General features: G+C 39.5%; 1 protein-coding gene across 1 annotated transcript in view; it reads right to left on the reverse strand.

Moving 5' to 3' along the window:
* Positions 1 to 2,178: 2,178 nt before the first annotated feature.
* The window catches only part of Fas (Fas cell surface death receptor), a 33,429-nt gene continuing 19,066 nt past the window's right edge, over positions 2,179 to 16,541 (reverse strand). The window contains exons 2-9 of the mRNA XM_041661540.1: positions 16,229 to 16,364; positions 10,726 to 10,863; positions 8,747 to 8,855; positions 6,704 to 6,765; positions 6,494 to 6,556; positions 5,941 to 6,005; positions 4,642 to 4,666; positions 2,179 to 3,979 (exon numbers count right to left, since the gene is read on the reverse strand). Coding sequence (XP_041517474.1) covers positions 3,663 to 3,979; positions 4,642 to 4,666; positions 5,941 to 6,005; positions 6,494 to 6,556; positions 6,704 to 6,765; positions 8,747 to 8,855; positions 10,726 to 10,863; positions 16,229 to 16,364 — 915 coding nt within the window. The 3' untranslated portion in view covers positions 2,179 to 3,662. The remainder of the gene's footprint in view (positions 3,980 to 4,641; positions 4,667 to 5,940; positions 6,006 to 6,493; positions 6,557 to 6,703; positions 6,766 to 8,746; positions 8,856 to 10,725; positions 10,864 to 16,228; positions 16,365 to 16,541) is intronic.

Genomic DNA, 16,541 nt, shown 5'->3' on the forward strand with positions numbered 1-16,541 from the left:
GGCGATCTGAGACCACAGTGGTCAGATTCCTCAAGAAAAGTTGTCATCTACCAAGCTAGCGAGGAGACATTGGCGTTTGGGAGGTTGTCACATTGGACTGTAGAGAATGGATGGAGTCCTCGAGGGAAGAAGGCTGCTCAGGATGGGTTGCAATCTACTCAGACGTCCCCCGAGTCTGAGACAGTCAGGCTCCAAGAGCCAGCGATGTTAGGTAAAAGAATACCTACAATGGTTGGAAGCAAAACACTTCCCCAAAACTAACTCACAGATGGGAGATGCTGCGCTTCCAACTCCCTGACAGGAAAGCTGTCTAGCACGACACACCCAATCCAGACTTCGGCTAGTAGAGCTAATTGGCCATAAAGTTGCCGTTATTCTAGGGCTCTATAACTGTTGGATCCATGGAGGTTGCTCAAAGATGGGGACAGACCATCAAGGTCTAATAAACCAGAAGCAAACTTTATTCCAGGAAGAAAAAAAAAAACTTCATGGAGCACAAAAGGCTTATCAGCTAGCTGAGACCACAGCCAGAGATGGATTTGTAAGGCTGTGGCAAAGGCTGGTTTTTGACCTCCTCTTTTATACCAAGCATTAGGTAATAACAAAAGAATTTTTACAATCTCAAGGTAAAACTCAGACACAAATTGCCCTTCTTTGCAATTTCCATTAACAGAGTTTTTCAGTTAAACTAGTATTTGTATTTAACCCATTGTTTTCCTCTGGCATTCCTTGGTAGTGTTTACCAAGGCTCTGCATCTTTCCTAACACTACTTTTGCGTAGCAGGGAAGGGTATGGAACAATATAAAACCAAAGAGTCAAAAGTCACGTACATCCCACCATTTAAAAGTTAACTCAGCTCACATCAATTTCTGGTCATGAGTGGCCAGGAACAGGGGTGCAGTATCTAAAAGCAGATCCTCAGTTTGCAGAATGACCCTAAGTTTGCAGAGGACAGCTTCAGCCTTGCAAAAAGAGCTATGGGCTGGAAAGCAGAGTAACCCACTGTTAATAGTTAATCCTTAAGCTGTTGAGAAAGCTGTTGACAGTCTCTTCTCATTCTCCTAGGCTTATAATTTTATATTTCCTTATTTCTGGAATATGCACATTTTATTCTTGGACTCTTCAATAAGAGAAAGGTAGACATTATCTTCTGCTGTAGCTACTGTCCTCCTGTACCTACCAGATCTACGGAATGTGAGAAACTAAACTGAGATGTGTTTACAGGTGAAAATAAACACACGTTCTAAGACTTTCTGGGGGAATGTAAGCTGTCTTATCAATAGTGCTTTGTTAGTAATGGTTTTTTTTATTTTTAAAGGGACTGTTGCTTTGTTTAACTGTGTTGCTAGGGACTGAATTCATGCCCCCGTTGTGCAAAGCTGTTCTTCCAGTTCTAAATAAAAGTTTTAATGCTGACTGCATCCTAAAAGGTCAATTCTTGGAAATATTGGGTTAAATAAAAATATTATTGTAATTAAAAAAAGATTAAAGACATGAAAGAGAAGTCAATGATAGGAAAAGAGGATCACTTTTTCACAAACTGACCTAAAAGAGGGAGAAAGGGGCACCTCCACATATGGCAGACCCTCAAAGCCTCCTTTGGTTGTTTGGTTGTAAGGTATGAACTGAGCCGTAGTCACCTTACTTTATGTGACTCTGCTAAATAGCTTCTGCTAAATTTGATTTTAATGTGGAAGCTATTGTCTCATGAATTTCTGTGTTCAGATGATATTCTCAAAAATGCAAAAAAATAAGGGATAAATAAATTTTAAGGGCTTTTTGGGATGAAAGAGAGGGAGGGAAGGTGAGGGAGGGAGGGAGAGAGAGGAGACCTAGTGGTCATCAAGTTGCTATAGTATAGTATTTGAATCTGCTCCTTTCAACTCACTGAACACACACACACACAGAAACTCACCCCTTAATGTTTGTATTTTTTTTTACCAGTATTTGAGTGCCCCTGTATAATTATATTCGGCAAATGGTTGTGTTCTATTTAGGAGTATTCTTGGTGGTAGCAGTCATGGAATGAACATTTTAACTATTAAGAGGATATACAAGAGGAATTTGCTCTTCAGAAGTTAACAAAAGGTTTAACGATTCATTGAACAGGTAACATTTAAGTGGTTACTAGAGCGAAGGAAAAATAAGACAACGAGCAAGACAACAGAGAATTAGAAATGCCAAAATGATACTTTAATTAAAAAAATTATCTCCTTTATCATACATTTCCATACATAGAGGAAAAGAATCGTTCGTTAGTGGAAGATCACTAGGTAACTACAAGTGTGTGTGTTTCTGTTTATGAGTCTCCTCAGTTCACAGTACGTGAACATAAGAGACACTGCAGATTCCAATTCACATTTAATACAACTTTCATAGAGGTTTAAATGCAAAGATACCAGCATAGCAGTAGATGGAGAAAATGGTTTGTTTCAGAACCTGAAGAGAATAACAGAAGCAATTCCTAGAGCCTTGTGGGCATCTCAGCTTTGCTGAGCATCTACTGTCATTTGCAGGCAAAGAGAACACACCAGGAATTGCCAAAAGGCAATCAAGTGGGCTTTCATTTTTATCCCCACCACTGGTGGTGTAGGCATGAGTCCATGCCTTAACCTACCCCTAGAAAAGTAATGTAGCTCTCCTGAATCAGATTAGAATTTCCAAGGCAGTTCTGATTTTTTTTTTGGGGGGGGAGCATTAATCCTTTAGGAAAGTTTTCAAGTTTAGGAGTGGATATGTTTGTATCAAGTTGAGCAAGGAGAAAACTGAGAGGTAGTGAGGCTGGAGTAATACACTCCTATTTAAAAAAAAGCACTTTGACACCCGAGAAACAAGCAAATTGTTTTGGAAGTATAAAGTGATATATAAATATAATATATTCAATCATTCAGATTTATTCTACATTTTCCACACAAATTTAAATCAGAAATATTACTTCACAAACACCAATGGTCTGCACACACACACAAAAAGAATCTTTGCAACAGAACCTTATTTAATTCTACATTTAAATATACATGCAAGCTTTGCATGTGTATGTTCTAAGGCTGGCTAGCCAAGTCCCTGTATATGGTAAAATCTCTACGATTATCCTGGAGTTGTGTGTGACTTTATAGCCAACCTCCTGCCCTTTATGGCCATGGAGCAGAATGGTCCATCACAGGCCAGCACACACTATCCACACTCAAGGCCAGAGCATGATATTAAGTTTATATGCTTCTGTGTAGACTTTTATGTGGGTACATAAATCACTACGGCGGTTGCTCTTGTTCCTGCCCATCCTCCACATGCATTTCAACATTACTCAAAACAGAATCATGAAATCTTCACATTTTATAAATATATTGTCTCTACAAATCTAAGGAAATAGAAAATATTCTCAACAAAAAGCCAAACAACATTTATAGACTTCCATTATTTAAAATGTTCTTCTTTGCTTTGTTTTTTTCTTTTATTATTTTTGAGACAAGGCTAGTTCAGAGATCACTATGTTGCACAGTCTGGCCTTGAATTCACAGCAATGCTCCTGACTCAGACACCAGCCACAGTGCTGATTTAAAAGATTCTCTCTCTCTCCTCTCTCTCTCTCTCTCTCTCTCTCTCTCTCTCTCTCTCTCTCTCTCTTTGGAACTGAGGTAGCTTTCACTTGAGTCTTTGTCTTTCATTCATTTTCATTTCTGGTGTCTGCAGTTGCATTTTCAATGTCCGCCTGGATTATGGCCTGAATTCTATCTGCAAGAGCATAGCATTTCATTCTTCTGAGGCCTTTAATTAAAGTGCAATATGCATCCTTCCTCCCATGAGCTTGATACCACCCCTGAAGCAACTGGATTTTCTGCTCAGCTGTGTGTTGGAGATTGTCGTTCTTGATCTCATCTATCATCACCTCAGACATCCCATTCTTCCGGACAAATGTCTTAACTTGATCTAAAGACATTTCTTCAGCAATATGTAGGATGTATTTACGCAAGTCAACGTCTGAAAAACAGAAAATACTCTCTGAAAATGTATTTCTATGAGGGATTTCCATTACTGAAACCATGTTAATGTCTCCTCTCAAAATTTGGAGTCCAGGTGAGTCCTATAGATGCAAAGAGAACTGCTCGCTGCAGCTTCTGTAGTTTAATCTCTGAGCTGGGCACACATGCTATCGTTACATCTTCTTATCTCAGTCATGAAAGCAGAAGTTTTAAAAAAAGAATCATGGCTAATGCCCCTTAGAGACGTGATAAACAGACCCACAAACCTAAAGGGTCAGTTCTTCCTCTCCCTGAGTCAGAAGTCAAAGGACAGGACCAAATAGAATTGGACATGGTGTTGTAGAGGGGAGAATGTGTTAACTTTCTATGGCTCCATTTGACCCGGACATCAGTTTACAGGGAGTTTTGTGATACAGCTGATTGGGAAGATATTGTTCTTAAACCTTTCATAATATGAAGTCTTATCACTACCTGGTTTTTTTTTAATTAAGGCTGTTATAAATTTAAACTCTTTATAGAACTGACAGTTCAAATATCAGGAAAGCCTACAATGTCTCTGAAATTTAAAGACTATTTCCCTCTAAAATCTTAGAGTCTGTTCCAGTTTAAGCTTATTCTGACAAAGCCGCTTCTGTGAAATAAAGTAATAGAAGGACTTACCTGGGAGATTCATTGGCATGTCTTCCTGGAAGGATTAAAACAGAGAGAGAGAGAGAGAGAGAGAGAGAGAGAGAGAGAGAGAGAGAGAAATACATACTTAAATGTCATTCAATTCTTTCTAAATTCAGAAGGAAATATAATACAATTGTCTGGTATATATATATATAATATACACATGTATATGTACATATATATAGAAAATTAGACTGTTTGGGTAAGATGAGTTCTTTCAATCATTCAATTTTGATCCTATAAGGTTCCATCCTCCTGTGGTAGATTCTATCTAGCATTAGTGCCATGGCTAGCTAAAGAGAGCCGTACTGTGGCCATTAAGTGGACTTTAAGAGCAAAACCTTGGCTGGAGTTTGGAATCTGAGTCCCGCACTTTGACTATAGCATTTCTGGAGGGAAAATAGCAAGGTGAAACACAGTGCTTTGCATATCCCTTTTCCAGCTCTCACTGGCAGGCTTCCAAGCTCCTTTATTGCTCCTTATAGCATTTGTGTAAAGCCTTGGAAGGGTTTATTTGATTCTGGAAACACCTCTTGTGAGCTTGCCTTCAGAAATTCAACTTTTTTCAACCAGCTTCATCATATGCTTTGAGACTGTTTAAAACTATCTATTCAGCCTGTTTCCTTGCTGCTTCAGCTTAACCTGCCTTTAAAGAAACAATCCAACCGATGCTACGCCTTGGCCTTCCCGCGTAATCAGATTTTTTACAAGCTAACTTTAATTTTGAAGTGGGCTCCTTAATCATGTCCCTCACCCAGATGTTTGTGTTCATGAGTGCTGGGATGACTCAGCCTAACACTGGTCCCTGGCAGCACCAGTAGACTGCCAGCAGCCCCAACAAACATCCACTGTAAATGCTGAAGGCAACGTGTAAATACAGGGTGAAAAAATCTTCTTGTGGTTTTGAGTGTCCCTTGGGATCACTAGGAGTCCCAAGCCAACTTTTTCCCTTGGAAAACTCTGGTAAAAGAGTCTTTAACACCAAGTTCTATGTTTCTTTCCAATTATGCTTTCTTGTGCTGCCTAACAGATAGTGCACATGGTCTCTTTGAGAAAGAAGTGGATAGGTCAGAACAGGCCCCATCTTGACTCAATTGTCTATAGAGTTAGATGATTTTACGTAGCACCCCACAAAAACTTACTAAGTTCACTGCTGTCGTGTTAAGTTGTTATTATGGTTGCTCTAACTGTGCATGAACAAACACATATATGTTTTAAAGAAAGCACTAATTTTTGTTTGTTTGCTTTTTTTTTTTCAAGAAAGCCAATGCAACTTTGCATACTCACAGAATTTGTAGTCACAGATTCAGGGTCACGATGACATTTTCTCCAATACTTTTTATATAAAAGCACTGAAAGATCAAAGAGACCGCTGTGAGAATCAGATGCCATTCTGATAGGAAGTCCTCACACTGAAGGAAGTGAGTTGAGGAGACAGCTTCACATTCCACCAAAGGAGGAAAAATTAGAAGATTCTGAGTCCCTGAAAGCTGGTGGATCTTCCCGTCACTAGGCTTCAAGGTGATTTTCTAGACTAACAATAATGAGACCCAGCTTTCCCTTAACTTCTGACATTCTGAAGTAATTTTTGGATAAAGTGTGTTGTTGTAGATTTTAAGTTAAAGGCACAAAATAAGAAAGAGTAATCAAAACATAAAGAAACATAAAAATTAAATAAACATTAAAGTAAATAGTTTATTAGGGGAGGACAGCCTCAGAGAAGGTCAGTTGACCAGGTGTCATTGTCACACTCTCCCTGGCTTTCTGTGCTTTCTCAGTGGGCACAGCGGCTACTTCCCATGCCATTTCAATCTACGGTTTGAACAAAAAGAGGACATACCAAGCAATATTCCCAAAACGAGGATGATGATGATGGACAGCCATATGAAATAATGTCTGGAACCTGTGGTTGGGAATATTGGACATTTGATATGAAATTAAGCAGCTTTTAAGATAAAGTGAAGCTCTGTTCTGTCAATCAATAACAAACCAATAAGCTTTTGTTCTGACATGATGATAGGGATGTTAAAAAAAATAAGCAAATGATTACTTTCTTGCTTGCATTTGGTGTTGCTGGTTGATGTGCACCTCTCAAGGATTCCATGTTCACACCTAGGGGGAAAAGGCAGAAGAAGCTTAGAAGGCCTGCATAGATTCCTTCTTGTCTTTCAATGCACATTACACATTAGGGTTCTTTTTATTTGCCTGTTCTTCTCCGGTACTTGTTTCCTTTCAGACATTTCTAGATCACCATCAAAAGATGGCACAAGCTAAAAACTGTGATTGAGTGTTTGGTTGAACGATGTTAAATCTACTTTAAGATATAGGAGCAAGAGAAATGGCTCAGTGGTTAAGAGTGCTTGTTGCTTGTGGAGGAGATCAGAGAGCAGTTCCCAGAACCCACACCAAGCAGCTCACAGGCACCTCTAGCTCCAGCTCTGGGGCATCTGACAGCATCTTCTAGTCTCCCCACCATTGCAATCACATGCATATCCTTGTGTCACATATTTGAAAAATAAATATGATATCAAGAGTTTTAAAAGGTAATAAAAAACTGATATGCAAAAGAATAGAACAGACAAAAATAAACTTAAAATTGGCAATAAATTGAATTCTTAAGATACAAGAGCTTGGGGGCTGGAGAGATGGCTCAGTGGTTAAGAGCATTGCCTGCTCTTCCAAAGGTCCTGAGTTCAATTCCCGGCAACCACATGGTGGCTCACAACCATCTGTAAAGAGGTCTGGTGCCCTATTCTGGCCTGCAGGCATACACACAGACAGAATATTGTATACATAATAAATAAATAAAATAAATATAAAAAAGAGTGACTAGATTTAAAAAAAAGATACAAGAGCTTAAAATAAGCTATTTAAAAAATAACTTATCAAGAGCAATTTTTTAAAAAGTCTTATTAAAATAACCTGAAGGGAGCCACTGCATAGGATGCTGCCCAGGGCTCCAGCAGGGAGTGATCAGGGCTGTCAAAAGGCACTTGTGGGATTTTTCTTCAGATGAGTAAACTCTGACAGTCCGAGTTCACAGCCCACTTCTTCCTGAGGCCTACACAGGTGTGCAGAGAGATCAGGAGCCCGTAAGTTCACCAACAGCACAGTGATAATTATACTATACCTCAACGAGTGCCATTGAGAAGAAAACTGAATCAGAATTAAAAAGTGGACAGGGGTATCATTGTGCTATTACTTGGCCAAGTTAACTACTTCCCCGCAATCCCCAACTTGCCCTTCACCACTCTCAGACACTTGGAGCTAGAGAGGAGAGCAAAGATAGCAACTCAAATGTTTTTCCTAATAAGATTTGAATCATCATGCCTCTGCTTTTCAAACCTATTAGATGAAAGCCCATTGGTTCCAAAGGTGAGTTACAGGCTTATGGAATGACAAGGAAATAGCAGTCCTAAGCATTCTCTAAGAAACCAGCATCTTACAAACCAAAAGTTACTTTTCTTTCAGTGTTGAGAATTGAACACAAAACCTTGCACTTGCTGGGCAAGTGCACTACCACAAAGGGTGCCATGAGATGCAAAAGCTGTGTTTGCATGATCTCTGGAGAAATGTGGCAGGTGGGTGGAGCTAATTAAATATTCTTTGCATTCCATGAGTGAGAGAACTGAAGTTCAGGTGGATTAAGTGATCTGCTCAAATTAGCCCAATTTGTGAGCAGTGCAACCAGGTTTGCTAGATTTGAATCAAAAGCAAACCCTTTAGTATCAAGGCACTGTCCTTGTGATCCAGTTCCTTTCCAGGCTTTCCTAGCCTCCATCAGGAGTGTTGATGTACAATAAGCATCGGGCTTTTGACTTTCTTTGCCCTGAGAACCAAAGCCTTGATGACAGTGGCATGTCTCCCATCACCATCACCAACCTAAGCAGTCAGCAGTGTCACCTGGTTTTGGTAACGTTCAGAGACTGGAAAGTACTCAGTGATGTCTGGGGCTAATTGATGGTACCTGAGCAAATGAAAGAGTCAAGACTAGAACTCAGTTCCTAACTCCCCCTCAGCGTGGTTCTTCTCTAGAAGGGTAGGGTCTCTCAAGTTGTAGCTAGTGTTTTAGGCACTGAATACTGAAACTTACGAGATGCAGGGATCGCAGTGTTCACAGACAGAAGCATTGCAATAGAAGTTGGATTTGCACCTGCATTTGGTATTCCGGGTCCGGGTGCAGTTTGTTTCCACTTCTAAACCTAGAAAGACCGTTTATAAAGCATTCATTGTAGCAGCTAGTTCAAAATAAGTTATGAAAATGATGGCCAGGATTTTCATGGATTTTTTTTAGATCTACTGTTTATTATCAACTGTTACACTATCATACCTTTATGACAATGTTTACTAATAAAAAAAATGGCAGCACCAGATGGAAAGGACCAGCAATCAAGTGGAGCTGTTAGTGGACAGATAACCCAGAAAGCCAGACTGAGGTGGGATTCCCCTCTGTATGCTGTGAATATGTCTTATCACCATTGGTTAATAAAGAAACTGATTTGGCCAATACTCAGGCAGCATAGAGGCAGGCAGGAAATCCAAGCAGAGATAGAGAGAGAAAGAAGGAGTCTGGGAGATGCCAGTCAGTCACCAAGGAAACAAGACATGTAGAAAATGAGAGAATGCCACTGCCACATGGCAATACATAGATAAATAGAAATGGGTTAATTTAAGTTGTAGGAGCTAGCTAGTAAGAAGCCTGAGCCATTGACCAAACGGTTTATAATTAATGTAAGTTTCTGTGTGTTTACTTGGTATTGGACAGCTGGGAAATGAAAGTACAGTCTCTAGTTACACCAGACACTCTCTAACATTGCTTAGATGGACCCTCAGTTCCTTTCATTGAGAACCTTGAGCCTTAAGTACATGGCCTAGAAACCATTATCATCATCACTGTCATGTCTAGCATGTTGGAATGCTACATGATAAGCCTAAATTAGGCTTAAAATGACACATGTTCAGACTCAACTTGGAGATTCTGATTTAACTGGGAGTTAACACCTGTGCATTAGTATTGGAATAGCTCCTTGAGTAGCTCTAATGTACAACCAGAGTTTGGTATCACTTTTTAACAGTCTGATGTAAAAGCTTTATGCGAAAGAGAGAGAGAGAGAGAGAGAGAGAGAGAGAGAGAGAGAGAGAGAGAGCCCCCCCCCCGCGCGCTTTAAAACTCGATACAAAGAGGTTTCTTTATATCAAACCAAAGTATGACTGTTGCTATTGCTTCTTTGTTTTCTTTTCATCTTGGTCTTGAAAATAGATTGAAATAGCTACAAAATTTCAGGTCTCCAAGTAGAATGATGTAGACCAGACCCCCAAAGATGAGGGGACATTATTCCCACATCTTGGGTTTCTCTTTACAGTCATGATCTGATATGGGATGCCCTTCTGTATATGTGTTGTTTTTATTGGTTGATGAAGAAAGCTGTTTGGCCAATGACTTAGCAGAGCCAGGGAAATCCGAACATATATATATATATATATATATATATATATATATATATATAGAGAGAGAGAGAGAGAGAGAGAGAGAGTAGGTGAAATCAAGGAGATACCATGCAGCTGACTAAAGAGAAAGGTGCCAGAATATTACTGGTAAGCCACAGCCTAGTGGAAATACAGAGATTAATAGAAATGTGTTAATTTAAGGTGTAAAAGCTAGCTAGGAATACACCCGAGCTATTGGCCAAACAGTGTTGTGATTCATATAGTTTCTGTGTGATTATTCAGGTCTGGGTGACCTGGAAATGAAAACGCAGTCTCTTCTTACAATGAACAAGGATCACAAGACAAGTTTAAATACGAAAAATAGCTTCTATAGGTGGCTTTGATTGCAGCTGGTACAACTCCACTCATAGGGTTATTTTGTCCTTTGCCTCCATTTGGGAGAATTGCTGAAAAGACCCTTAAAAGAGATTACTACCTTAGGATCTGACTCCACACGACCCAGCTGATCTCATTCTGCTCCTTCCTGTATGCTAGTATGGTACTAGAGTAGGTCTCTATCTCAAACTGTGTCATGTGTGGTTCTGCATGATCCACATATTTTCAATTGCTTTCTTAGATACATACCATGTTCTCCATCACAGAACGTACATCTTCTGCACTTATCAGAATAATGTTCTTTGTCCATATATTCCTTCCCTTCTTTGCAGAGACGGCAGCTTGGTTTACCACCACTGGTTGTACAGTCCAAATATTTCCATTCACCTATCATGGAGAAGAAAAGATATTAAATTTTTGGAGCTGGGGCAGTCTCCATGTAAGAACATGAGAAGTATGCAAAGATGACAATAACAAATCTTAAAATCAGGGAATGCTATGTAGGCTAATTATATGCAAACACACAGGAAAAGACAAAACACTATTGGGAAGACAATCACATTAAGAGCTTTCCAAAAATGAAAGGCAAAAAAATATTCCCATAAAAAGTAAGAGAGTTAGCAACAGAAACACGGGGAAAGAAACAATCAAAGATCAAATGCTCTTTTCTGGAGAGAAGAAAGTAGGTAGACAATGGAGGTGGCTGTCCTTGGCTTCTGAGGATATGAAACAAACTCATTTTGTTCTTATTCACATTTTCCCAAATTCATAAATCCTGATCATAAACAATACAGTTTAAGCAAAGGAACATTGGAAATTTCTAGAAATCTCCATCAAATCTTTGATAGAGCACTTAGAGTCTGTAAGCCTAAGTTTTTGTCATGTAAATCATGAAGATTTCTCTGTCATTACTATTAGAACCATGCACATGCTTTTCTATGACCAAGCATTACAGAACACTGCCTTCTGGAAATACCAAGTTTTTTATATTAAATGCCTATTGAGTGTTAAAGGATCTCTAGGAGTTGAAGGAAGTCCTGCAGAAAGCACGACAAAACATTAGCTTCCTGGACCTTCACCTTCTCAGGCAGAGATTCTAAGTGGCAGCAAGTGGCAGTGGATAATGAATAAAGAGGAAAGTTTTGAAAAATATACAGGGAAGTGTAGCAAACCGAATCCAAAAACACATAAAAAGAAATCATCCACCAAGATCAAGTTGGCTTCATTCAAGAGATGTAGGGGTGGTTCACCATATGAAAATCTATCAATGTAAGAAAAGAAACATATAGTCATCTCCTAAGATGCTGAAAAAGCATTCAACAAAAAATCCAACACCCCTTCATGAAAAGGTCTTGGAGAGATCAGGGATACAATTAACTTATCAAAACACAATAGACGCAATATGCAGCAAGCCAACAGCCAACATCAAATTAAATGGAAAGAAACTCAAAGTGAGTCCACTAAAATTGGAATAAAGCAAGGCTGTCCACTCTCTCCATATCTATTCAACATAGGATTCAGAGTTCTAGCTAGAGCAATAAGACAACAAAAAGAGATGAAGGGGATACAAATCAGAAAGGAAGAAGTCAAACTTTCACTATTTGCAGATGATATAATAGTATATACATATGTAACCCCAAAATCTGTGAGAGAACTCATACAGCTGATAAAAAAAACCTTCAGCAATGTGACAGGATACAAGATCAACTAAAAAAGAAAAGAAAAACTGGTATCCCTTATATATACAATTGATAAAGGGGCTGAAAAAGAAATCAAAGAAATATTACCCTCTACAATATCCACAAATAACATAAAATATCTTTGGGTAACATTAACCAAAGAAGTGAAAGACCTGTGCAAAAAGAACTTTAAGTCTTTAAATTAAAATAATTGAGGAAGATATCAGAAATGGAAAGATCTCCTATGTCCTTGGATAGGTAGGATCAACATAATAAAAATGGAAATCTTACCAAAAGCAACCTACATATTCAATGCAATCCCTATCAAAATCGCAACACAATTCTTCACAGACCTTGACAGAACAATTCTCAACTTCATATGAAAAACAAAAAACCCACAATAACTAAAACAGTCCTGTACAATAAAGGAATTTCTAGAGACATGACCATTTCTGACATCAAGCTCAATTATAAATCTACAGTAATGAAAATAGTTTGGTATTGGCATAAAAACAGAGAGGTGGACCAATGGAATTGAATTGAAGACCCTGATATTAATCTACACACCAAAGAATACCTTATTTTTGGCAAAGAAGCTGAAATTATACAAAGGAAAAAAAGAAAACATCTTCAACAAATGGTGCTGGCATAACTGGATGTTGACATGTAGAAGAATGAAAATAGATTCACATCTATCCCCATGCACAAAACTCAAGTCCAAATCAAAGACAATATAAATTCAACCATACTGAATCTCATCAAAGAGAAAGTAGGAAGTAGCCTTGAACACGTGGGCACAGGAGACCACTTCCTAAGTATATCACTAGTAGCACAGACACTGAGGACAATAATAAGTAAATGGGACCTTCTGAAACTGAGAAGCTTCTGTAAGGCAAGGGACACAATATATAAGACAAAATGGCATCCTACTGAATAGGAAAAGATCTTCACCAACCCCACATTAGACAGAGGACTAATCTCCAAAATATATAAATAACTCAAGAAACTAGACATCAAAATACCAAATAATCCAACTAAAAAAATGGGGTATAGATTTAAACAGAAAATTCTCAACAGTAGAATCTTAAATGGCCGAAAAGACACTTAAGGAACTGCTCAACATCCTTAACCATCAGGGAAATGCTAATCAAAATGACTCTGAGATACCATCTTACACCTTTAAGAATGGCTAAGATCAAAAACACCAAAGATCGTTTATGCTGAAGGGAATGCAGAGTAAAGAGAACACTCCTTCATCGCTGGTGGAAGTGCAAACTTGTACAGCCACTTTGGAAATCAGTATGCCAGTTTCTCAGAAAATTGAGAATCAACCGACCTCAAGACCCAGCAATACCACTCTTGGGCATATACCCAAAGGATGCACACTCATAACATAAGGGCATTTTCTGAACCGTGTTCATAGCAGCATTATTCATAATAGCCAGAACCTGGAAACAACTCAGATGTTCCTCAGCTGAAGAATGAATAAAGAAAATCCTGGTACATTTACACAATGGAGTACTACTCAGCAGAAAAAAGAAATAAAAAACAATGCCAACTTGAAATTTGTAGGCAAATGGATGGAGCTAAAAAACCAATTCTCAGTGAGGTAACCCAGATCCTGAAAAACAAACATGGTATGTACTCACTCATAAGTGGATATTAGACATAAAGCAAAGGATAACCAGCCTATAGTCCATGACCCCAGAAAAGCTAGGTAACAAGGCGAACCCTAAGAAAGACACACATAGATCTTCCTGCAAAGGGGAAATAGACAAGATCTCCTGAGAAAATTGGGATCATGGGGATAGGGGAAGAAAGGAGGGTAGAAGGGGAGGAGGAGAAGAGAAGGGAAGGGAAAAGGAAAACATGAGGAAATAGGAAAAAGTGTAGAGGGGGAAGGACAGAGAAGGATAGCAAGGAGAGAGATATCTTGATTGAGGGAGCAATTATGAAGTTAGCAAGAAACCTGGCACTAGGGAAATTTCCAGGAATCCACAAGGACGACCCCAGCTAAGATCCTAAGCAATAGTGGAGACGGTGCCTGAACTGGCTTTCTCCTGTGATCAGATTGATGACTATCTTAATTGTCATCATAGAACCTTCATCCAGGAACTGATGGAAGCAGATGCAGAGATCCAGTACGAAGCACTGGGCTGAGTTCCCAAAGTCCAGTTGAAGAGAGGGATGAGCAAAAATGTGAACGAAGGGATTAAGACCATGATGGTGGTACCCACAGAAGCAGCATATCTGAGCTAGTGAGAGCTCACTGACTTCAGACCGACAGCTGTGGGGTGGGGGTGGGGGGACCAGGATAGGACCAAACTAGGCCCTCTGAAGATGGGTGATGGTTGTGTGACTGTGCAGCCACTGGCAGTGGGACCAGGATTTTCCCCTGGTGCTTGAACGGGCTCTTTGGAGCCCATTCTCTTTGCAGGAATACCTTGCTCAGCCGAGATATAGTGGGGAGGGCCTTGGTCCTGCCTTAAAGTGATGTGCTAGGCTTTGTTGGCTCCCCATCAGAAGCCTTATCTTCTCTGAGGAGTGGATAGAAGTGGGGTGGAAGGTAGGTGAGGAGAGTGGGAAGAGAGGAGGGAGTGGGAACTGGGATTGGTATGTAAAATGAGAAAAGATTTTTTTTAAAAAAAAATTTAAATTAAAAAGAAACCCATACAACTAAGAATTAGATTGGAAATAGATCAGAGATGTTGGTGCACTTAGGCTCTGATTGATACAAACTATTCCAGCCTTTGATTACTCTGGAATTTACATGTACAGTCCTACAGAGTTGGCCATCAAGATAAAATGCCACACACACAAAACTTTCAATTTTCAGTGCATTTTAAAATAAATAACCCATTGTGCGTCAGTGAGTAAAGACATTGTGGGGTTCTCAACACATATCATATTTTTCCTTCGTAAAAGTTTGCAGCAGGCATGAGATTTCCCTTTTAAAATACAAACAAAAGTAGAGTAAAAGCACACAGCTGACATTTTTGAGAGCTTAGCATGCAAACACATCACCTCTGTTTTAGCTTGCACTTTAAATTTTAAACATATAATCCAAAAATTCAAACTATAGAAATGGATTTCAAATTCATAGGGTAAACTGATCGTCTTTAGCAACTAAAAAAAAATAGATGATTCCCAATTGCTATTTGGAAAACAGGAGCTGTGCAGAAACTTAGGTATAAGTGGGTTGTGTCACAGGGGAAACTCTCTTGCTATTCTTAGGAAAACCTGGACAGGAAAGTGCCCCATGGAGACCGTTGGAGTCTGTATGTACATGACCTGGGCCTGCTTTGAACTTTTGAGAGGCCAGTGATGAAACCTACAAAAGCCTTTTGGAGGTCTATGACTACTGCCTGAAACCTGCAGAACAATCCTAAATGCCATTGGGTCTTATTCTTGATTTGAAAGTAACTGTGGTCAACCCCAAAGTGAAAACTGGGCTTCAGAATTACATTTTCCTTAGCCTCTCATTTGCTGGTACTTGAGAGAGTTTTAGTTTAAAAATGCCCTGCATTTCAAAACACTGAATTTTGAAAAACTTTTTCGTTGCTGTCCATTGCTTTTCTAGCGCATCTGGCTATTCAGCTGCAAAATGCAAATGTATTTTGCAGGCTTCAGTGCCAGGATAGAGAGCTTTAGTGAGAGACTAAAGAGAGGGGCTGAGTCATACCGCTGAGGGTGGAAATTCCTTGCTGAGGGAGCCCCAGATTTAGTCAGCTTTGAGAGGACAGTCTTTTAACCATCACTGTTGACTCTTTTTAGCTCCTGCAAAACAACTAAAAAGATGAATCTTCTCATTTTAGACATGAATGCAACTTGTGAATGACAGTTCTTTTTTTTTTCCCCCACAAGCAGCCTGGACATGTGAGATAAAAATAGAAAAAAGAAAACCCCAAGATTTGTGTTTGGAGGATAATTTTATAGTCTTCCCCTAGCTCTTCTTTGTAATTCTATACACCATAGGATGGCCAATAACTGTATAACTAACCGTCCAACGCATTCTTACCTGTAGAACATCCCAACCCCTTACCCCACTTCCCTGGATGCTTCGTGTAACCTACCAGGCTGGCATGGTTGACAGCAAAATTGGCCCCCACGGTATAATCCTTCTGGGCAGTCAGGCTCAGTTTCACTAACATTCCTCCTCAACTTCGATTCCTCAGAGATGCTATCAGCCTCTTGTGATCCAGCAAGCACCTGTGAAAGAAAAACATACTAAGGATCTTAGTGATATCAGAACCAGGAGATGTGAAGAATATGTGTCACCCACCCGAAGTGACTGGATCTGTGTATGGGCTAAGCAAGCTCATGCTGATGATCGCCAGCGAAGGAGCACCCTGTGGCCCTGCAGGTCCAACCACAGGTTTTTCTAGC

Source organism: Microtus oregoni, unplaced genomic scaffold (genome assembly GCF_018167655.1).
Source record: "Microtus oregoni isolate MIOR12 unplaced genomic scaffold, Mior012 000012F_ref0000307, whole genome shotgun sequence".
Taxonomy (NCBI): domain Eukaryota; kingdom Metazoa; phylum Chordata; class Mammalia; order Rodentia; family Cricetidae; genus Microtus; species Microtus oregoni.